Source organism: Podarcis vaucheri (genome assembly GCF_965113315.1).
Source record: "Podarcis vaucheri genome assembly, chromosome: 12".
NCBI lineage: Eukaryota > Metazoa > Chordata > Lepidosauria > Squamata > Lacertidae > Podarcis > Podarcis vaucheri.
Window position 1 is genome coordinate 47302805 of NC_138750.1, and position 23638 is coordinate 47326442.

Sequence of the window (23638 nt, forward strand, 5' to 3'; positions counted from 1 at the left end):
ATATACAGTCATACCTCGGGTTGGAGTAGCTTCGGGATGAATATTTCCGGGTTAATAATAATAATAATAATAATAATAATAATAATTTATTATTTGTACCCCGCCCATCTGGCTGGGTTTCCCCAGCCACTCTGGGCGGCTTCCAACAAAGATGAAAAATACACTAAAATGTCACATATAAAAAACTTCCCTGAATGTCAGGTAGTTGTTTATCGCTTTGACATCTGATGGGAGGGCGTTCCACAGGGCAGGCACCACTACCGAGAAGGCCCTCTGCCTGGTTCCCTGTAACTTGGCCTCTCGCAGTGAGGGAACCGCCAGAAGGCCCTCGGAGCTGGACCTCAGTGTCCGGGCAGAACGATGGGGGAGGAGACGCTCCTTCAGATATACTGGACCGAGGCCGTTTAGGGCCTTAAAGGTCAGCACCAACACTTTGAATTGTGCTCGGAAACGTACTGGGAGCCAATGTAGGTCTTTCAAGACCGGTGTTATATGGTCTCGGCGGCCGCTCCCAGTCACCAGTCTAGATGCCGCATTCTGGATTAGTTGTAGTTGTAGTTTCCGGGTCACCTTCAAAGGTAGCCCCACGTAGAGCACATTGCAGTAGTCCAAGCGGGAGATAACCAGAGCATGCACCACTCTGGCGAGGCAGTCCGCAGATAGGGTCTCAGCCTACGTACCAGATGGAGCTGGTAAACAGCTGCCCTGGATACAGATTTGACCTGTGCCTCCATGGACAGCTGTGAGTCCAAAATGACTCCCAGGCTGCGCACCTGGTCCTTCAGGGGCACAGTTACCCCATTCAGGACCAGGGAATCCTCCACACCCGCCCGCATCCTGTCCCCCAAAAACAGTACTTCTGTCTTGTCAGGATTCAACCTCAATCTGTTAGCCGCCATCGGCAACCCGGAAGTAACAGAGCGCGTTACTTCCGGGTTTCGCCACTTGCGCATGCGCAGATGCTCAAAATGACGTCATGTGCATGCGTGGAAGCGGCAAAATGCGACCCGCGCATATGCAGATGCGCAGTCGTGTGTTATGTTCGCTTCAGAATGCGAACGGGGCTCTGGAACGGATCCCATTTGCATCCAGAGGTACCACTGTACAGAGATTTCTCTTAATTTCGCGAATTCCCCCCATCCCCTCTGTGGGTCCTAATGTCAGCGTTTCCAACTGCATATTATATCATAATCTATATTTTATATCTGTCTATTTTATCCATCGCATTTGTTACAAGTGCGTTTAGAATCCTGCTAATGTTTTCATCTGCTTACAATAGTCTCCTAAATAAATAACACTGATGATTGTTTTAATCATGGTTACATTTGCAAGCAGCTGAAGAGATCATGTGCTCCCTTTGGGCTTATCTCTCTTCCAGAATACAAATTTCCCCTTCTGGGAAGTTAACCTTTGACAGCGGTTTTAACCATGGTTAGGGCAAGTCAGGATCCCAGCCTAACTTTGCATCTGATACCTGTGTTCGGTTTCTGTGTAGGAACCTAACCTGTGTTAAGCGCCTTTTGCTGATTGTCACTTAGCTGTTCTACATTGTCCTGTTTAATTCATGGTTGTCCTCCAAACAGTCCTGCCTATGCTAAACTCTCGTGTGGCTAAATACCTCAGAATACTATTTCCCCACTTACTTAGATGGCTTGGATTTGAAAATGCAATGCTCGAAGTTACCTTGATTTTTACCTATGACTCCTGAAGCTGTATTGCCATACCAGTACTGATGAAAGCTGTCTCTCTGCAGGAGTCTGAAAATACCAGCAGTAAAGGGAGGCTAAATTGCTGTGGTTTTTCTTGAATATGGACCCATGAATGTTGTATCAGGAAAGTATAGGAAACTTTTGAAATGTAGTTTGCATGACAAGTCTCCAGGGAACAATTATGTGGCAGTAAAGTGATGCTGACAGAGTACCAGCAATCTGGTATTTTGGGCCATATGGAGCAAGTAATCACAAGGAGAATGGAGGGAATTAATTTCATAGGATTGTGTTTCAAGGTACTATATGTGCAGCTGGCGGGAGAGGGAAAATTCCAGTGGCAATAGATATATACTTATGAATCTCTAGTGCATAATCCAGAGGTGAGGAACTGGATTTGGCCAGTCCTTCTCTCTACCAATAACTTGGGCCAACTTTGACATCATTATCTTCCTCATTATTATTAAGCCACAGTATGTTTAAATGAAACACATTGTGCTTATTTTAAATAAAAAAAAACCCTGCCTATCCATCTCTCCACCCCCCCCCCATCTTTTGTTGTTTTCCTTTTGTCTGTTTTTAGATTGTAAGCCCCCTTGGGTAGAGATGTTTCACACCTGTTATTTGCAAAGTGCCATGAATGAACGAATGAAAATTCTGTGTCTTTTCAGGTATATCTTGAAAGACTTTTAACTTATGCGGAGATAGATATATGTCCAGCAAACTGGAAGCGAATTGTGCTGGGTGCAATTCTACTGGCATCAAAAGTTTGGGATGACCAGGCCGTGTGGAATGTGGACTACTGTCAGATTCTGAAAGATATCACCGTTGAGGACATGTGAGTTCACTGTTCTTTCTGTTGTCCCCATGATGTACAATAGAACTGACCATTATTTTTTCCTTTTTAAAAAAGAAAAATGTTGTTGTTTAAATTTATTATGATGATCCATCCTGCACTGCACACCACTTTGGGAGCTATTTGGTAGAGAAATAAGCACAACAGATAAATAAACAAGGTTGAAGCTAGACTAAATTAGTTGAGATTAGGTGTCATTTAAATAAATGGGAGGTTAGCCATAACTTAAGTCTCGCTGATTTTTGAAAGAGAAGTAAGTTCAACTAATTTAACTTGGATTCAATCCGGTTAGATGGGTCTTCTGTCTTAACTATTGGCATTCTCACAATGGCTAATAGAACTACCACTCCGTAAAGGTAAAGGGACCCCTGACCATTAGGTCCAGTCGTGGCCGACTCTGGGGTTGCTCATCTCGCTTTATTGGCCGAGGGAGCTGGCGTACAGCTTCTGGGTCATGTGGCCAGCATGACTAAGCCACATCTGGCGAACCAGAGCAGCGCACGGAAACGCTGTTTACCTTCCGCCGGAATGGTACCTACTTATCTACTTGCACTTTGATGTGCTTTCGAACTGCTAGGTTGGCAGAGGCAGGGACCGAGCAACGGGAGCTCACCCCGTCGTGGCAGTTCAAATCCCCTTGGCGGGGTGAGCTCCCGTTGCTGCATAGGAACTGGTATTTGGAAGCACACTACCTTGGACAGTAGATGATAGCCATGCTGGCTGGTAGCCATTGATAGTCTTATTCTAGTTATGCTTCGCTGCAGGCTTGAATGATGGCAGTCCAACACATTGCAGAGTGGTTTCCTTTATGGTCTGCTTAGGTGACTGCAATTGCTCACGCTTGATGTACCTTGGTGTACCTAAACAGAAATCAAGCAGAATTCTAAAATCTTTGCAACTTTCAAGAAGACATGGGTTAGTTTTACAGAGGAAGGAGGAAGGGAAGCTTTAGTCAAATGCATGAAAGAGGAAGAGAGCAGAGGAGGCAAGTGAAGGAGCGGCTTTCAGACTTCATCAAAGTAGGATGGTTCCTTGGCTTACACTCCCTTTGCCTCAGGGTGTTCTGGTTATACCTCTTCTTTCATTGTGAAGCATTGGCGTTTCCTACACAGGTACATCAAAAATGGGGAAAGTCGATCTGAGCTTGTTTATATTTATGTGTGTTAGCTTGAGGAACAGATGCTGCTTTGGAATGAAATTCAACAGTATACAAAAAGCCCCATTTAAAAGCTCATAAAACAAAGAGAATTTGATTCCCCTACAGATTATATTGTGTAGTCCTGTTACAGTCCAAAATTCCTTATACAAGTCAAAATGTGCTGGAACTTGTTTGACCAAGTAAATCACAACCAATTGAAGCACATGACTGATCTAATACAATTTTTTTTTTGTGTATTGACGACTGAGCATCTGCTGTTAAATTTCATACTTGGCCATTACTGGGAAGTGAGCCACAAGCATGCAATGGAAATGAATGCTTGATAGTCCATTAACAAACATGAGATAAAAGCTTACGTATGACAATCTTTTGTTGAACCTGAACATTTGGGTGGGTGGGGAGGAGAAACTGTCCCCAAACTGCCTGGGCTGAAGATAGCTCAGGTTCCCATGAGATGTCTGTGACAAGCTTAAAATACGTTTTCTTTCTCTGGCGTCAGCCTGTTATAAGACAAAGTAAATTATTGTCCTTCGGGTCAAGAGTTTAAAACGTGTCTTGCTATTTATTTTGCAGGAATGAGTTGGAACGCCAGTTTCTTGAGTTGTTGCAGTTCAACATTAATGTTCCCTCCAGTGTTTATGCCAAGTATTATTTTGATTTGCGATCCCTGGCAGAAGCAAACAACCTGAGCTTTCCATTGGAGCCGCTCAGCAGGGACAGGGCATATAAACTTGAGGTGAGAACCTTGATCTCCTCCCATCACAAACACCTTGTGGATGTGGCAAGCTGACCTTTTATTTTGCACTCTCTGAAAAAAATTCAAACAAAATGTAAGCCCACTAGAAAAACTTGAGTGTAGGCTTTAAAAAGAGTGTGTGTGTGTGTGTGTGTGTGTGTGTGTGTGTGTACACACAATAAACAGAGCAATCAATTTACAACAGTGTCACACTGTACAATAGCAAGATAAATGAAAGAGCAAAGTTGGGATATCACAGGAGAGAGAGAGGGATCATTGCCATTGCTAACCACCAGAGCCAGCGTGGTGTAGTGGTTAAGAGCGATAGTCTCGTAATCTGGGGAACCGGGTTCGCGTCTCCGCTCCTCCACATGCAGCTGCTGGGTGACCTTGGGCTAGTCACACTTCTCTGAAGTCTTTCAGCCCCACTCACCTCACAGAGTGTTTGTTGTGGGGGAGGAAGGGAAAAGGAGATTGTTAGCCGCTTTGAGACTCCCTAGGGTAGTGATAAAGTGGGATATCAAATCCAAACTCCTCCTCCTATCTGGATGGGCTACAAAATTGGAGTAATGGAACAGGAAGGGGGTTAATGAGCACCTGGGTGGGCTGCATGGCAGACAGGCTGTTTTTGGCTTGCTAGGGTCTCAACTTTGCCAGGCTTGGATTACAAAGAATGATGGAGGGGTCATAGCTTAGTTGGCAGAGCATGGGCTTGCAAGCAGAAGATCCCAAAGTAAAGCCATGGCATCTCCAGATTTTTTGGGAAAAGCAAAGCCCAGGTCTAGCCCCTGGTATTTCTAGTTAAAAGGGTCAGGTAGAACACAGAGGATGGGAAAGACTTTCCTCTTCCTGAAGCCTTAGAGAGCTACTGCCAGTCAGAGCAGTCAGTACTAGGCTATTTCACGTGTCTGACCTTTCTCCCTTGCCCATCTCCCTACAGGCCATCTCCCGCTTGTGTGAAGACAAGTATAAGGACTTCAGGAAATCAGCAAAGAAACGGTCAGTCAGTTCGGACAATCTGACTGTAGTTAGGTGGTCACCTGCGATTATCTCCTAATGTTTGAAGTTTTGGATAGTCCTCAAATATACTGTTTCTATCATCAACTTTGGGAGGGAGGGGGTTGTTATTCCCCCCCTCGTCCCCCCCCCCTATTCTTGTTTTTAGATCTGCCTTTACAGTGCCTCCCCCGTTGCGTAGCACACAAGAATAAATATACGGACAGGAGAGAGACGTCAGTACATCGGGAAGAACTTCGGAAGAAAGCTGGTTCTGTTGTTTTGCTGCAGATTTGTCCTTTTTTTATGTGAGGAAAAGGCAAACTACATACATATGCTTGGAAGAACAGAAAAGCAAGTGTGTGTGTTATGAAAAAGAAAAAGATCCTCAGCAGAGACAATAGCATGGGAATTTTAAAAACACACCACAAGATCGGCTTGGAAGAAGCACTATGAGAGAGGATTTTGAAAGTATTTCACTTTCTCTTCAGTGTTTTCCATTGGCTTTCTGGGTTTTATATCTTTTTTCATTCCTCCCTTGCTGTTTGTCTGGGAGTCGCTTTTCCTGCTTCTGCAAAGCAGCAAGTATGAAGAAGGCAGTATCTACTGTAGCACAAGCCTCTGAACCAGACGCCATCAATTGTTTTCTTCTCTCCCATCGGCTCCATCCTACTCCATCCACTAAGCTTCCCTTCATAAGCTGTTTTATTAGCCTTTTCTCCCCCTTAATTATTATGCATATTTTGTTTCTCGTATGCCTTTATTGTATTTTTTGAAAAAACAAAATTTGACTTGATTTCTAGTGCTGAACCAAAAGTATACAAAAAAAAAGATCAGGTGATTGTTTGGAATTCTTTCTTTTTTTAATTTATAGCGACCGTGTCCGTGGTGTGTTCCCACAGGTTGCATCTCGGATGCTGGCTGCTTCATAGTATATGTGGCTGCATGTGCCTTCCTATGTTCTTTGGGATAGTTTTATTTTTCCTTACTATAAAGTTATGGTTGTTGGAAGGATCCAGGTGAGAGTGGAACTTGGGCCAAGGAGGTGAAATTTGCATTGGATGCAGTAGTCCTTTTTTTGTTTGCAAGTTTTTTCACTGCATTTAGAGATTTAGCAGAGATTAAGTGAGAGAGAAAGTGGGAGAGAGAGAGAGAGAATCTTATTTTGTATGGCAGAGACAGATGATTTCCTTCACTTCCTGGTTCAATGTTGCAAGCAATAGCCTCAAGTTTTTTATATGTTTACTTTAAATGGAAACCAATCTGTTTGTATAAAATAGGGAAAAAATATGAAAAAAAGAGTTTCTGTTCTAGTGGAAAAGGGTCAATGGAAGAAGAGGGAGGAGGAAGAGAAGAAGAAGAAATCTATATTAATTTTACCAAGTGTTTTGTCACAGGTTAGATTTCAGAATAAAAACCGTTAAAATGCATTTTCCAGTGTAGGTGCTTCTAGAAATTTAAACAAAATGCAAACTGTGAAGAAAATTTTGTTGCTTTGTTGATTATATTGTACTTCTGTTGTTGTTACTACTGGTTCCCACCCTTCTTTTCCTTAATGGGATAAACGAGTTGAATACCTTTTTTATATAAAGTAAATCACGTTATCTCTGAAAAAAAAGGAAAGGGGAAAAAGCCTTGTGCTCTATATAAGCATCTATGAATTATTTTGCACATTTTGAGAAGGATGCCATTTTACGATGCATAAGACAAACAAAAACCAATATCAGTTGTACAGTAAGTTCCATGATCTTGAAGCTCCACAAATTCTCCTGTGCAAGCCACAGCGAAATAGACGAGACCTCATCTTCAATGTGTGGCACTTGCTCTACATGCACTCCTCGAGTGAAACCATACACACCACATTCCACCAGAGTGTCTTCTGCAGAAACTCCTATTCCATATGTGTACTTGCACCCTGCTGCCCTTGGGTGTTGTGCAGGACAAGCTATCTTCCTGAGCTAATACCATTAGCTTCAGTGTCATCTCTTGCAGGAGACATGCCCTTACACATTTCTTTATCTGGTCTCATTGAGCCTTAAAACCCCAATTAGGAATTGTTCACTTGACATTTCCAGCCCAACTGTTTCATGTGACAAGAGCACATCCATGCAGCTCTGAATATGGGGAGCTATTTGCTTCCAATCCCTGCAGGATGCCAAAGAGGAGGTATGTCTGCACACCTGAAAGTTTTTTCTCGATTTCTTCTGCGACAGCTCCTGTTACTAAAGAGGCAACCGAACAACTGCTCCCTACTGGTGTGAGCTGCTGCTTAAGAAACAGAAAGCACTTAATTCTCTCGTGTGAATTCATGTTTCCGTCTGGGGATCTTGACTAAGGAGTGCAAGTTAGGGTGGCTTAGACATGCTGGTTCCCAGCAGGCCTACAGTCGAGGCTCTTATCACCTACACAGCCAGCTCCCCAGTCCTGGGTAGCTAGGAGACCTTGGTTTTCTCAGGACAGGAATGGGGAATCTGTGGTCCTCCAGAATGGTGGACTCGCATCTCCCACCAGCCTCAACCAGCACGGTCAGGGATTATGGGAGTTGTAGTACAATATTAGAAGAGTCCCAGGTTCCCTTCCCTTCCCGAAGACACTTACCATGCTACTAGCTTGGTTCCACAGTGCCGAATCAGGAACACAGAATGATGCTCCCTCTGCGCTCCCTAAATATGCTTATGACTCCAGAGCATTAAAGGTTTTTATCAGACAACTGTGTCCTTGGTTATGCTATCTGCCTTAAAAGGGTAACACACACTGATGAGGTTAAATTGCTAATAACTTAAGTAGAGTTTTCTACTAACATGTATTACATGACATGAAGGTTTTGCCCATCTATGTTCCCCAATCAGTTTAATTCTCATTACTTTGTTATTGTTGTTGCTACTATTTTTATTACTGTGCCAATATAGCGAAACTTTGATTCTATCAAGTTTTGAGGGTGCCCCTTTTGCCTTTTCCTTGTCTAGAATGTTTCAAATTTAAAAATTCTTTAAAGAGAAGAGAAGAGCGAGAGTGAAAAAGGCCAGCTTTCGTTAGAATTGGGTTACGGTGCCTCTCCCAATAGAAATGTGATTGTACCTGGAGTTGTTTTATCAACAGTCTGCAGAACATTTTGGGGCTGACTTTCTAGCAAGCACAGTTTGCAATGGGTATAGGACAGCCTTCCCCAACCAAGTCCCTCCAAATGCATTGGACTACAACTGGTTTGGACCAGCGGGAGTTGTAATCTAAAACATCTTGAGGGCAGCAGGCTGGGGAAGGCTGGTGTAAGGGAAGATCAGAAAGAGAGCAAGGTTTGCATTATGTAAAGTTCTCAATGCATCTACTATAATTTTGTGAAATTTATTAAACAACTTTAAAGATTGTATAGTCTATTTATTGTAAAATTTCAAGTGGATTCCGTAAAACCTGGCTCAGTCTTGTTTAGACTATATTGGATATCGTTTTAGCCTTGTGCACTGGATTCTACCTCTGTATAGGAGAATTTTCCATATTCTTCAATTAGTACTGATTCTGTGATTTAACTTGGTTATGTTTCTTGCACTAAAAATTAAAAAACAAAACAAAATCTGTTAAATGTGGGTTTTATTTTTACTTTTGTTAATTTTACATTTTTGCAGTACTTGAGCATTATTATTTTTTAGGGTTCTTCTCTGGATGATTCCAGAGTTTACTGTTCCTAGGAGATCTGTTTCCCTTTCATCAAAGGTTGCTAAAAACTGCTGAAAAATTCTGGCTTGTTAATATTGCCCTGTGTTTTCAAGCTGATTCACTGCTGTGATTACAAAGGTGTACCCCTATTTCAAAAAGCAGACCCCATTATGCACTCATAAATTTGATCTGTTTATTATTCTATTTTCATCCCACCTTTCTTCCAAGAAGCTCACTTCTTCCTCTGTCTATTTTATCCCCATGACATTCCAATGAGGTAGTCTAGACTGAAGGACACTGACTGAACCAAGGTTGAGTGGCAATTTGAACCCTAGTCTCCCAGATCCTAGTCCAATATTCTAAGCATCACACCGCTCCAGCTATAAGCAGAACTGATCTAAAAGGACATTGCTTTGCAAAGAAGCGTTGGCAAACGGCGGTGCGTTTAGATAATTGTAGACTCTGCACTTGCTGGTTTTACTGGGAGGACAGAGCTCTTTAGATAGTAAAGTGCATTACCTTGCTTCCTTCAAAATGAGCTCAGCCAGTTCTGGTACATTTGGCGCCCCCTGTCCATTCTCCTGATTGGGATTCTGGTCTTCTGCCCCAAAGTGGCACCATTGTTGAACACGTGGTCTTGGCGGAGCTGGTGTTGGTCTTGGTGGAAGCTTAGCATGTTGTATTGTGGTATTTCCCTTTTATAGATATAAAAAAATACTTGCAAAGGTATAGGGCATGGGTAGGCAAACTAAGGCCCAGGTGCCGGATCCGGCCCAATCGCCTTCTAAATCTGGCCCACGGACAGTCTGGGAATCTGTGTGATTTTACATGAGTAGAATGTTTCTTTTTATTTTAAATGCTGGATTATTTTGGGGGCATAGGAATTTATTCATTTTTTCTTCAAAATATAGTTCAGCCCCCTACAAGGTCTGAGGGACAGTGGACTGGCCCCCTGCTTAAAAAGTTTGCTGACCCCTGGTATAGGGAAAGCCTGCTGAAATCTCAGCAGCAAGAGAGGAGGCTGAATAAAATGTCCAGTGGTTGGAGGGGGGACTTTTGGCTCCTGCCCATGACTACCAAACCCAGAATAAATGATCCAGAATAGTGAAAATCACTGTGGAGAACAGGCCTTCTCCAGCACCTGCGACTACAGAATCCTCTCCCACTCTTCCCATGTCTCCACTGGAGTTGTCACCCTTGGTCTAGAAATTGGGGGCCGGGTGTGTGTGTGTGTGAGGAACCCTGCCTATCTCACCTTTTGCTCCCCTTCCCTTCAACCTGAAAGAGTAGCTAGATTTTGAACACAGTTTTAAATCCTGCATTCCCAGAGTTTCCTTTTGGCACGGCTGGAAGATGGATAAGCAACATGAAGAGTAGGGTGGCCCCCGATCTCTGTGTTTTCGCCTCCTTAATGTGGTCTCTACGCAGTCTCCTAAGACCGTCAAAAAAGAATTGAGGGGAAAGGTGTTTGTTACTTTCTGCAACAGGGGAAGGAGAAATAATGCCTCTCGAAGCGTTGGTTGTTTCTTTGCCATGATCCACACACTCGCAGCCCTGTGTGTGTGACTACTAAAAGAGAACAGGCAAAATTATAGGTACCGTAAGTAAACCTGTTTCATAGCATCAGTTCATTATCGTCGCTTTGGTCTCTGTGCCCTAGTTGAAATGCAGCCTCTGTTTGTGGATATCACTTTTTCTTGCCAAAATCCAGCGGCCCATCTTGCCACCATCTCTCTTTCTCAAATGGCTGGAGGGGGTGAAGCACACACAAAACAGTATCTTCATTCAGTAACTGAATAAACAGATTTGAGCTTTGTCTTTTAACACGGTCACTGGAGAAACCCAGTAATGTGTAAAGGATTCTTATTTTAACTCTGCAGTGGTGACTTATATTTTATTTTTTTTAAAGCAACTTTAATAATGCACCTGCAAGGACACCCCCCCCCCATCACCAAAATAATAAACGCTTGGTGAATGCTGCAAAGCAGCAATGTGCTTGGGTGCCCTCCTCTAGTTACTGCATGGAGAAATGCCACAAAACTAAACTGAGGTGCTACAGTCTCATAGCCTAGGCCAGCAGTTCCATTCAGACAAGGGAGTGGGATGATGGAAGAAGGACTGATCGTTCCAGCTCACTTGATATCAGCCCTGACTACAAAGGAAGGAAAGTCTCTTCCTCCGAGGCCAGCACAGAAATGCGGTGAGCTGGGCAGATAGACAGGATAGAAAGGGAACCGCCTTAAAAACTGTTTCCTTCCCGTATGGCTGTCTTGCTGGCAAAGGATGGGGATGAGGTGAGGGGAAAGTGGTGTGGTTTGCAGGAAATGGGCCATGGGAGTTCCAGGGACTGGAGTAAGAGGCATGGTTATCTGGATTAGGTCTATGGGCTGGAGATCCTCCTTGCCTGCCGTAAGGAAATATAATATGCAAGATGGGTTAAGAACAGCACCTTACATAGGCTTCGTTATCAGTTTTGTAATATTCCTTTTTTACTTTCAAATTCTGAACTGCCTTTCACCTAAACCAATCCCAGAGCTGGGTGTGTTTGTATTAAGGTGACAGGCTGAATCAATTTATTACGGTCACAGACCAGAGATATGGACATATACAGCAACAGAGGACATGTAAATAAAAATAGGTTAAAATTAAACTCCCTCAGCTAGAACATGGTAAATAATACAGATGTAAAACCATTGAAATATGTTGTATCTAGACTTAGTCCTATGTAGATTAGATCCCATTGAAATAATTCGTTTTATTGGATCTGCTTTTTTAAGTATGATGGAGGATGTAACCCTAGCCCCACATATCTGGGCGTATGTTCAGTTGAATTCAGTAGGGCATACTTCTGAGGAGACACAGTTCAGATGGTGCTAACAGTTGGGGAGTGCTGACCCTGCCACCTCCATCTGCCGCCAGAGGCGATTGCCTCACTTTGCCTAATGGTAGGGCCAACTCTGCCAATCGGTTATCTATGGAAATTCGAAAAGCAGGATGTGAGTGCAATATCTCTCTTCCATTCGTGTTTCACAGGGACTGCCACACTGCCCCTAATACTTGAGGTAATATATAAGCCACCATGACTAGTGGGCATTGACAAGCCTTATCCATAAATGTAAGTAATCCCCTGCTGAAATCGCCTTCCAATGTGGTGTCCACCACAGCCATAGTTGTAACTGGGCAGTGTGAGTGAATAAATATTTCCTTTTGTCTGACCTGAACCTTCTGAAATTCAGTTTTATTTGGTTGATCCACCAAGTTTTATTATTTCTCCATGTTTGATTTCATATACCTCTTCCATTAATTTTCTTTAAGGGGCAGAATGTTTGAGGAAGGAGATACTGTATATTTTGAGCACCTGCGGAAGGCATTCCACACAGACACACTTTTGCCGCCACCTCTCAGCGTTCGTGGTTTTAAAGACCAGGCTGCCCAACGCTGAGGGAGCAAGGCAGGTTTCATGTCCCCAAGTTCAGGGCTTTGTTGTCCCACAGGAATAAATTTCCTGTTCATTTATTGAGGAGAGTGAAATAGGAATATGCAGAGACACCACTGATTTCCGTTGGTGACGCTACCGTGTGACCATCTTTTGGAAGCTGGATTTTATTTCTCATTTCATATGGCGCTGCTGTAGAGGAAAATGCCATTCGCAGACATAACACTTGATGTTTCAGTATCCTCTTTCCTCACGTTATCCATTTTTATCACTTGTCGGGGGGAGAAACAAAGCCGCTTCTATTATTTCTTCCACTGCTTGATTTCTCTTTCACCACTGAACTATCCCAGCAATTTCAGGAGGCTGGAATGCCCCGGGAGAGTAAGAATAGCCGACAATGGCAGAGATAATTCCTGTTGCCTTTTGTCTTCTTGCAGTTGTCGGGGCAGAGGTAAGAGCAATCAATAGGGCTGTGAAGTTGTGGTATTTAGCTGGGTCTCCTAAGGAAGGCTCATTTCTCTCTGCAGAGGATTTTGTTACTCCTGTTCCTGGCCAGCTCTCGAATGTTTTTTGCCCTCTCTGTTTAGATCGCCGTGGTTTTTGAAAATGCTCAATTTTTTCGTATTCCTTCAGTAAGTGGGGGGTCCCTGCAAGTGAGTTCAGACATGGAATGTTGGGATTCAGTCGGCTTTTTAATCATTGCTGTCAGCTACAATGTGACGATTATTGGTGAGTATTAAAAAAACAAAAACCCACATCTTAATTTTTGTTCAGGGTTGGCACCCAGTTCCTGGAAACTGTGTCCTGGTTTTTGTTCTGTGCGTGTGTATTTTTGGTTGTTTCTAGAATTCACTCGTTTGCATTTTAATAACATTTGCTTGTAAATGAAAAATTTGCTTGATATTGCTGTTTGACGTCTATCCTTTATTTAAATTTAGGGCCGTTTTTGGTCTTTCTCATTAGTAGTTTTGGGGCTTTTTTCCAGCCAGAACTCACTGGAACTCAGTTCCAGCACCTCTCAGATGCCATTATAGGAGAACTTCTCTTTTTCTAGAAAAATAGCACATGAAAACAAATGCAGATGCAAGAGCATGAACTTATTACGCCTTGCATGATAGCCTAGTTACACTTTTATTAAGCAATCATTTCAACAGTGCAGGTCCCAGATGAAAATAAGGAGGCTTGAAGTAATTTGATGGGCAATTGCTGAACCAAGTTCTCACTGAGTCCTCTGTTTGATTTTTGAGGCCAATAGCTAGCATGTGTACATCTGGTTTCCCCCTTAACTTTTCACTGATCGAAAAACTTGATTCTGTCAGTCCTCTTGGTGAGAGTGATTTCTGTGGGTGTTTATACTCACATTGCCTGCAGCAATTTGGAGTAAATAAATTAATGAGGGTCATTGCTAAGCTCTTAATGGGTTCAAGGCATTCTAGAATTGGCTCTCTAGAGCTGAGATGCCTTGTGTTCCCAAACCTATGTGCCGAATTTTTATATTTTAAAAATTATGTATTTATGATATATCTTTCCCCTGGTTTTTTTTCTCTGCCAGCAAATGGGGCTCCACCCTCAAGGTAACAAACAAGCAAGCAAGAACAGTACTAAGAGTGCATACCAAAAGCTTTGCATTTCCTCCGTCTCCATTTCTCTTCTCTTGTGATGAAAAGTTGGGCTTGTTGACCCTCCGATTTCTGTCTGTGCAGAATTTCCAAGTCTTTGGGCAAAAGGCCATAGCTCAATGGTAGGGTGTCTGCTTTACATGCAGAATGTCCCAGGTTCAATCCCCAGCATCTCGGGGCTAAGAAAGAACCCCAGAGAGCTTCTGCCAGTCAGTGTGAACCATACTGAGCTAGATGAACCAATGCTCTCATTCAGCATAAGGCAGCTACTTCTGTTCCTATGCTTTATTTAAAAAAAGGGGAAGGGGGAAAAGCTTCTCTCAAATGTTCACCTGAGGTAGAGCAACCACCTATGCTTCAAAATTGGGAAGTGTCTCCTGAGAAATGTTGCCAGGTGCACCTTAGGAGAAATCCTCAAATCATCTTTAATAATAGCAAACTCTGTTATCTGAGTGCTGCACCCCAGATAGCCAAAGTGGTCCATCCATGAGGTGCCGGAGGAACTGCAGGAGGCTCAAAAGAACCCCACGTTTTGCTGAGGTATTGAAAAACCTTCTGAAAAGAACATTAAAGTGGGCGCTGGGGTGGACAGAACACAGGCTAATGAGGACACAGCATGTTGTAGTCTGACAATGTTTTCAGTCGGTTAGGTTGTGGAAGGCTGATAATCTCCGATCTCCATTTTGTTTCTCAAGGATTTCTACATTATGCACCTCAGCCACTTTCTGCCATGCGAGTCAAGATGCGAGTGAAAACCCTTTCACATCCCCCCGTTCCCAATGTGAGCCTTCACAGAATTTATCATCATAGAATTTATCATAGAATCATGGAGTTGGGAGGGTCTGTGAGGATAATCAGGTCCAAGCCCTGCAATGCAGGGATCTTTTGCCCAACGTGGGGCTCAAGTCTGTGCATCTCAGCTGTTGGCTCCCATATACATGACAACAGAGATAAATGGATGTGATGAGCTGAGTGTCAGGGGTGAACTCTTAACCAAAGCCCTCTGTTGCTGTATGCATGGAATATCTAGAGTAGGGTTACCATACATCTGGAATTTCCCAGACATAGCTGGAATATGGCAGTCGGAAACAGTGTCCAGGCGGAAATCTCTTAAATCTCCAGGGAAATCCGGATGTATGGCAACTCATGTCAGAAGTCTAGATTTTGGCGAATTTCCTTAAAAATAGCTCAAAACTTAAATTCTCAAAAAAACAACAACACCTCAACAACTTTTCAGTTCACTTTTTGAAATATGGCAACTGTAATTTACCCTCTTGCCTGCTGGTTGGCTGGTGTATGAGTGAGCCAATTGGTGAAGCTGGTGTGTGTGTGTGGTTGCCAACCAGGGTAAAAAATATGCAGGGATTCTACAATACGACACAACTCCTTTAGCGATGACATGTCTCCCTTTGTTCTTCCTTTCTAGGGAAGATTTGGTTAACTCTTGTGATCCTGCTGAGGTTTATGGTGATATTCTTAGCAGCCTATCCTCTCTACCAAGACGAGCAGGAACGCTTTGTCTGCAACACTTTACAGCCAGGGTGCTCCAATGTGTGTTACGACATTTTTGCTCCCGTGTCCCACTTTCGCTTCTGGCTCATTCAGACCGTGTCCGTCTTGCTCCCTTACGCCATCTTTGGCGTCTACGTATTGCACAAAGTGTGCAGGCAGGTTGTGAAGGCACATTCCGCAGCCTACCGTCGCTACAAAGAGATCAAACCTTCAGCGGGCGGCAAAGTCGCAAAGAAATCGTCCAAAGGGAAAAGGAGCAGAGTCACCCATACAGGAAACGAAATGGCTGTTCCTGATTTTTCCAGGGCGTATGCAGTTCACCTTCTTCTGAGAATATTGACAGAGGCCAGTTTTGGAGTGGGGCACTATTACCTCTTTGGATTCTTTGTCCCAAGACGTTTCTCCTGCAACCAAGCCCCTTGTTCAAGTTACGTGGACTGCTACATCTCCAGGCCCACAGAAAAATCCATCATGATGCTTTTCATCTGGGGGCTCAGCAGCCTCTCATTCTTCCTCAGCCTTGTTGACCTGGGCTTTGCCTTCCGAACCAACGCTGTGAGGAATCGGAGAAGGAAGCTGCTGTCAGAAAGTTTCGCAGCCGGAGAGAAATGCAGTCCTGGCCTGCTGCACCAAGGGGACAAGCTAAGCAACGATTTGCTGGGGGGCCAAGGCAACACAGCCGTCATTGACAACTGCAGCAACTGTTTGCTTGGCCGAGAGGTGAAGGAAGTGTGCTCCTTTCAAGCTGTGTTCAATCCTCAGCAAAAAAATGGCCCTAACCTCAACAGCAGCAACAGTAGCAACAAATCGTGTGTTGGATCTGCCCACCAAGAGGGAAAAGGGGTGTCTTTCCATGACAGTGAGCAGCCAGAGATCTCCTGTGAGCAACTGAGATTTGAGCAGCCGCCAGGCGTCCTCAAAGGAGCGTTGGTTTTTAAAACCCTGGACGGGTGCCGTTATGGAGCCCATTCGCCTGCAAGTAGCCACAAGCCCTCGGTTCATTATTCTTCCCTTGAGAGAAAGGCTTCTGATGTCCAATCTGTCTGCAGCAGTGCTGGCTGCTCCAGATCCAAAAAATCCGAATGGGTGTAAAATGTCAGAATAGAGTGGCAGAAAAACTACTACCAAATACTGCCAATCTAAAGAACAGTGTAGGAATAGTCTCCTTGGTTGAATATACGTATTGCCGTTCTGTGCATGCAGCTAGATGGTTTGTTTTCTTTTACTAGGGAGACTCGATAATGAAGTGTACATGCATGCTACATCTGGAGGTGCTTATTTATAAATTTTGGCCACAAGCACAGAGTATCTAAAGCAAAAGGGGAAATAACTAAATCTTCCCACATGTTTGCAATTGGATGGGGGGGCAGCAAGGCTCTGGTTGCTGGATGTGGCCCCTCCATCAACTGGCCACCCAATCTGCATTGGGAAGAAGGTCTGAGGAGTGGATCCTGCTCTGCCCAGACAGGCTCCTCGTGTGATTTAGAATCCTGTGCGGTTGGGGTACAGAGTCACACAGGGAACCTGTGCATGTTGATGGGGCTCCCATCGTCAGATCTTTCTCCCAGTGCATGGATGGGGGAGTGGTGCTGATGGGGACCCAAAGCAGAGGTGAGGAGGTAATCATAAAAGGGAAACCCCCTGTTAAGAATGAAGGAATGTGCATTTTTGAGGCAAAATTTAGTACTCTGAGAATATTGGCTTGTGTGTTTGTGTCTTACAAAAAAAAATACCAACATGTTTCTGGACTTAATGATCACAACATAAGCTCTAAAATGCAGATTGAAATATCTGTTGAATTCTCAGAACTCCAAAGTGGTTTTAACAAGAATTTCTGTGGTCTTTACTGCTCTACCTATCTCTCTCTTTTGCATCTCCTCCTCTGAATAGCAGAAATAGAATACTGTGGTACCTCTGGTTGCGAACGGGATCTGTTCTGGAGGCCCATTTGCAACGTGAAAAGAATGCAACCTGCAGAGGCGCATCTGCGCACGCACAGGTTGCAATTTGCTGCTTCTGTGCATGTGCGTGAAGTCATTTTGCTTATCTCCGCCTGCGCGAGCGGCGAAACCCGGAAGTAACCCTTTCTGGTACTTCTGGGTCGCCACGGGATATAACCTGAAAGAACATAACATGAAGTGGACGTAACATGAGGCATGGCTGTTTTTTTTCTAAAGTAAATCCACGCACCAAGTCTTGGATCGTGGAGTCGCATAGCTTGGATTCCCCTTTTTCAAGAAACTGGTTTTAAAAAGGGCCCATTCGCTTTCAAGGAGGGATTGAGGATGGGGGGTCCCAGGATGCCTTGATTCCTCTGATGGAACTTGCATGCCTTTTGGTGTGAGATTTGGCTTAGTTGCAGAGAAGTCATTCTAAGCAGTATGTTTTGAATGCTTAGTAGCAGTCCTTTTATTTTCAGCTTTTGAACAATTTAGAAGTGCATACATGGCAGTAGCTACAAAAGGAAAGTTGAGGGAGAGAGAGGAAATGTCCCACGTTTGTTTATGTCCATTCGCCATTGCTCATTAACCATTAAAATATGTGTACAAAATGTGCATTGACAAATATTTCATTCATTTCCTGTATATTCCGACATTCACAATTTCAGATTTTTTTTAAAAAAATTATTACTATTCATTAAATTTATATACTGCCCTTCACCTGCAGATCTCAGGGCAGTTCACAACATAAAACATAACATTTCTTCACTCATTCTGGAATCACTTAGGTGTCAGAAGACATACCACTTTGTATTTTAAAAAAAGAATAATTCATCTTGAAAAGCGTGTGTTCTGTAAAAGTGCACAGAATGTAGTAGATCAGAACAGGTGCTCCGAATGTCAGCTTTTATATTTGAAAGAGAAAGCATCTAATCTTCAGCATTTGTGAAACGTATGCTTGAAAGTATGGGGACAATGCCTGCTGAAAAATTCAAAATTTAAGGTTGGTTTAAAATGTCTAATGGTCAGAGATGGGGTTTCAGTGCTCCAAATGGCAACATATATCTTCCAAACTTGCATCATGACAATTGGTTTGGTTGCATGACGTCCAACATTAACAGAAATATATAGCTGTGGAGTGGGATTATTCTGATAGCTCAGCCCTGTTTATTTTTCTCTTGCTGGAATTTTGGAAAGCTTTGCTTCTGATCCATTTATCCCCAAAGTGTGCTAGAAGTGCAATTGCAGGCCTGTCTGTGCTATTAAAATGAAATCTCCCCTTTAGTACAATCAGGTAATTGACATACTACTCTCTAGAAGAATTGGAAGAGTGTAAGATTTAAACCTTGGTGTTGCAAATAAGTCAGTAGATGTTTAATTTCAATGGGTCTACTCTTCGTATGGCTTTTATTGGATTCAACCCTTTACCTCCATGTTGTCCACCCTAAGAACTAGCAGATATCTTAGCAGTGTAGAAGTTATTGAACATGTTCTTGCTACATTGACAACTGGATGCATACAAAAGTTGGCCTTGATAAATTCTACAGCATTGCAAACTGCCCAATGTTTTAGGATGAGTCTGATAGACCAGACTGTGAAAGGATGCCTGGCTTATAACGGAAGAGTGTAATCAAAACTCTTCTAGAAAATCTGGATGAATTTCCTGTGAATGAAATTGGGAGGCTATCTCATTCTGCCCAATTTGATTTTCTTTTATTTCCCTTCTCTTTCCTGTTCTCTTATTAATCATTTTAGCTACTGCCTTTTTTTCAGACAAGTGTGGTTTCAAGACTGAACTTGGGTTTTGGTCGAGGGTTACCAGGGAAGGTAGGTAGGAGTTCTGACCCTCTTACGCTTTGCTAATCTGGTATTGAGTTGAAATGCACCACAATTAATTCATGGTTTTAAAACATCAATGTGAGATATTTGTCTTGTAGTGTATTGGGTGAGTGGGTTTATACATTTTTTAAACCTCTTTGAGAGTTACTGTTACCTCTAAAATCAAGAATAGGTTTTCATTTCATTAAGTTATGGATGAGCTGGAGATTTTAGTATTATAGCATTAAAAAAAAATATATTGCTAATATTTTACACATCTTGCGTTTATGTGTTACTATTCCGAATGTTCTCACTGAAGTAGGATAATAATCCCTAAAATATAAATTTTTGTATGTGGCTGTTCTCTACATAGATTCAAAATGAAACAAAAACTGGTTAATTATCATAGCTAACTGGCCTGAAGATACATTTCCTTTCAGTTGAATCACTTTTACTAGATATTTATGAATTTCATCCTTTTTACCAGCAGAGGGCATGGTGCAAAGTTCTGTTCTCTTATTCCATGGAAGGGAAAACATTAGGATACTTCTTGCTCATGCAACACCATATAGGCAACTTTCTCTGAAGCCAGATAGGGTAGGATATTGGTTTGCCTAGAGCCTTTACATTTGGCAATATTTCTTAACAAGCATGCCTGCAGCTAGATATTGCCACACTCCACTCCAGTCTCCACTAGTGGTGCAAGATTCCAGGGGCTTGCAGGTGCTCTTAACGGGGTCTGTGGGAGAAATGAACCGTGACAGAGATCCAGTTAAAGAGGCTTTGCTCTCCCACAGGCTCATTTTAGAGGCCTGACCGGGAAGCAATTGTCCCACGTATCTGTGTCTGCCATTCCTGCAGTTAGAAGAGTAGATGCCCCATCAGAAAATCAGAACTGGATGATGTAGGTGGAGCAACTTTCAGAGACAGAACCTGCAGCCCAACTTTCCCCTTGGAGTCTGAAATGAAACATTGCTGCGTTTGCAGGCTGGAGTTCAGAGCACCAGCCAGTCCCACGCCATTCCAACCCTTAAAAGATTGATACACTGAATGAATTTGCTAGTCCTAAATAGGATTCCACCTCACCCAGTCCTAACATTTCCCTGGGTATACTTTTTGCTTTGGGCTCCCATTGATCTATTGTGCACCATTTCCTTCTTGGCTTTTCTGCCAGCTGACCATCTTCTGTTGGGTATAAGTAGCTCCTCTCTTCACTGAGCCTGATGTGAACCCACTTTTTACAGGAGCCGAACCATGGCTTAGTGCAAACATGGCTACATACCCTCCAACACTTCTCTGAGGAAAATAGGGATGCCCCATTCCATAATAATTTTACTATTTATATACCACACATCTTACTGGGTTGCCCCAGCCACGCCAGACGGGTCCCTATACAAGATTGCCTTCATATGGCTTGGAGGTCAGGTAACTCCATGCTCTCCAACATTTCTCCAATGAACATAGGGACATCCTAAGGAAAAGTGGGACATTCCAGGATGAAATCAGAAACTGGGACGGCTTCTCTAAATCAGGGACGTCCCTATAAAATAGGACACTTGGAGGGTTTGTGGCTATTATATCTAGATTGCTCCTCCCTGGTCATTCTGCTGTGCCACTGTCTTGTGCTAGGCCACAACATGGCTTAGGCTGTTGTCCAAACCCTGGCTTGAGTGTAATAACCATGTACTGTAACCGAGGTTTGCCCCATGGTTTTCAACAGGAGTTGGCCCTCTAAATGTTGCTGAACTACAACTCCCATCAGCCCTAGCAAGTGTAGCCTGTGATTAGGGGTGATAACAGTTGTAGTTCAGCAACATCTGGTGGGTCAGAGTTTCCCCATACCTGCTTTATGGCTTGTGGTTGTGTATGACACGCAAACCATGGTTTAGGTCTGTGCTGCAAATAACAAGGAAGCAGCAAACTGGCTGTGAGCTCCTCTCCAGGAACATGCACATGTGCATTAAGTCATGGTTTCAGTTTTTGTGACATGCAAACCAGGCCAGTGGTTGCACCTAGGGAAACTGCTCATATATGCCTACTGAATGTCCACAGCATCATGGAAACTGGGGTGGTTCTGGTGTGAGAAAAGCAGAGGGAAAGCTCATCATTATGTTACCTATTTAAAAATGTACACATGGTAAATAGAAGGCTAAGAAACTCCACTTGCAACTTCCTAGTTTGAATTCTTGCTGTGGAATACACAAACGCAATTGTCACATGCAGTGATGGGCTCCATGGCCATTTTCTTGATACGCAATCCTGGACAACTTGCCCAGAATGCAAGAGGCAGATCATTTATTTCCCAGACTACAACTTGCACAGAACCAAGAAATCAGTACTTCACCCCAATGAGCAAGTTCTTCTCTGGTACCAGAATCAGGGGACTTTTTACCCGGAAAACCTGTAGAGTTCTGTGTCTCCACCAATGCTCCAAGAGGGAACTCTCAGTACTTTTGCCAGTAACAGAGTTCCTTGGGAGTTTGAGACTGAAGGAATGATGGGCACACATTCTTATATTTCGAGAAAGTTAAGGGTACCAACTCGAAACAAAGAAGGCAAGCTGCAAAGATCCAATAGCTGATAGTACCCTCAGTGGACATAGGCTGCACTGGTTAGTTTAAAAAGCCATACAACTTTGCCATTCTGCTAATACAAACATTGTAGTGTTTGGGCCCACATCAGCCGCATCTCTAAACACAAAAGGGAGCAAACCTCTTTTGACATAGCGCACGGGATTGTGCATGCACAATGTTAAACTTTTAAATACAGAATACTTAATCCACAGTAATTTCTGTGGTCACAAATGCTAATGTCATTCTCTGCCTAGATGTTCATTGATTACCATATTTTTTGCACCATAACACTCACTTTTTTCCTCCTAGAAAGTAAGGGGAAATGTCTGTGCGTGTTATGGAGCGAATGCCTACGGGTGGCGGGGGGGGGGGATCTGCTGCAGTCGTGAGCAGATGATCCATGGTTCCCCTTCCTTCCCTCCTCCGTGGTTACAAAGCATGGATCCACATGGATCCTCAGGATTTTTGCATTGGGCTACTCCAAACTCACTGTCTGATCACAAGTCTGTGGCCACAGCATGAACCACAAAAATCATATATCCACTATTTCGTTTAGAATATTTTTTTTCTTGTTTTCCTCCTCTAAAAACTATGTGCGTGTTATGGCCTGGTGCGTGTTTTAGAGCGAAAAATACGGTAAGTCTCTTCCTTACGCCAAGGAAGGGAAACCTGTGACTTGTCAGAGGTTCAGTTCCCATCATGCCTAGCCAGCAATGGTCAGGGATGATGGGAGTTCTGGAGCACTGCAGGTTCCCCAGAACTAATCTAAAGAAATAAAAGAGTGGTCAATGTGTAGGTAGGAAGAGAGTGGTAATTAATATTAGTAGTTGTGATTACAGAACTGTAAGCAAAAGGAAGTGAAATCTTTAAAGGGAAACTGTGGTGTGTGATTTGAAGCCTGTTCTGGTATCTTTCTCCTTAAGTGTCCAGCGCAGTCCTATTGCTTTTTCACTTGAAAGCAAACCCCATTGATTTGAATACAACTTCAGCATATTGCAACTTGACTCTTTTTAAAATAAATTTAAATGCAGACTAATTTAAACTATGCATATGAATACAAAAAATCAGATAGTATTCAACCAGATTTTCCTCAGAGCTGCACTACAGAGATGAATGAACATGGCTAAATTTGATTCATTTAATAGGTTTACTCTGAGTAGAATTTACTTGTAATACCACACATAGTAAAAATACCCACTAACTAATCCATGCAGCAGCCATGTAAGCCTGAATTAGCTTACTGGTGATATGACAAGTATGCAGTCCATAATATGGATTGACACAATTTTCCTACATTAAAGTGAGTTGTGCGCAGGGTATTTTTCTTATGCAAAGCAAATCTAAAGAAGTGGGGGTGGGAAGAAGCAGCAAATTATGACTGCCTGTTCTGAAACCAAATGTTAAAATGCACCTAATTCCCTTCATTCTTTTTATCAAGAGTGCATACTATTTAAATTAGTACAAATAAGTTGTTATTCACAAGCAACCTTTCTGCTTCACTTTGCTTGGGGTTAATTTCCTGCGTGGCCACTAAGTGGCACTGCTCCCTAACTATTCACAGGACGTTTTCCTCTACTTTTCTAAATTCGTTGTTTCCTCAAAGTCAAATTCAGCAAGAAACCAACTTGACTAATTA

General features: G+C 43.0%; 2 protein-coding genes across 4 annotated transcripts in view; both read left to right on the forward strand.

The window, feature by feature from the left end:
- The window catches only part of CCNY (cyclin Y), a 108249-nt gene extending 99431 nt beyond the window's left edge, over window positions 1–8818 (forward strand). Inside the window, exons 8-10 of the mRNA XM_082192591.1 lie at window positions 2378–2544; window positions 4295–4457; window positions 5398–8818. Of these exons, the coding sequence (XP_082048717.1) occupies window positions 2378–2544; window positions 4295–4457; window positions 5398–5514 (447 nt within the window). The 3' untranslated portion in view covers window positions 5515–8818. The remainder of the gene's footprint in view (window positions 1–2377; window positions 2545–4294; window positions 4458–5397) is intronic.
- Window positions 8819–10049: 1231 nt separating this feature from the next.
- On the forward strand, window positions 10050–21291 carry GJD4 (gap junction protein delta 4). Of its 3 annotated transcripts, XM_082192548.1 has the most exons (3): window positions 10050–10699; window positions 12138–13269; window positions 15586–21291. In XM_082192548.1, exons 2-3 carry the CDS (start codon window positions 13206–13208, stop codon window positions 16761–16763), a joined length of 1242 nt encoding a protein of 413 aa, XP_082048674.1. In that variant the 5' UTR covers window positions 10050–10699; window positions 12138–13205; the 3' UTR covers window positions 16764–21291. The 3 variants fall into 3 exon arrangements, with proteins under 3 accessions (XP_082048674.1, XP_082048675.1, XP_082048673.1); XM_082192549.1 differs by having other exon boundaries at window positions 10050–14940; XM_082192547.1 differs by having other exon boundaries at window positions 10050–13269.
- The last annotated feature ends 2347 nt before the right edge of the window (window positions 21292–23638 follow it).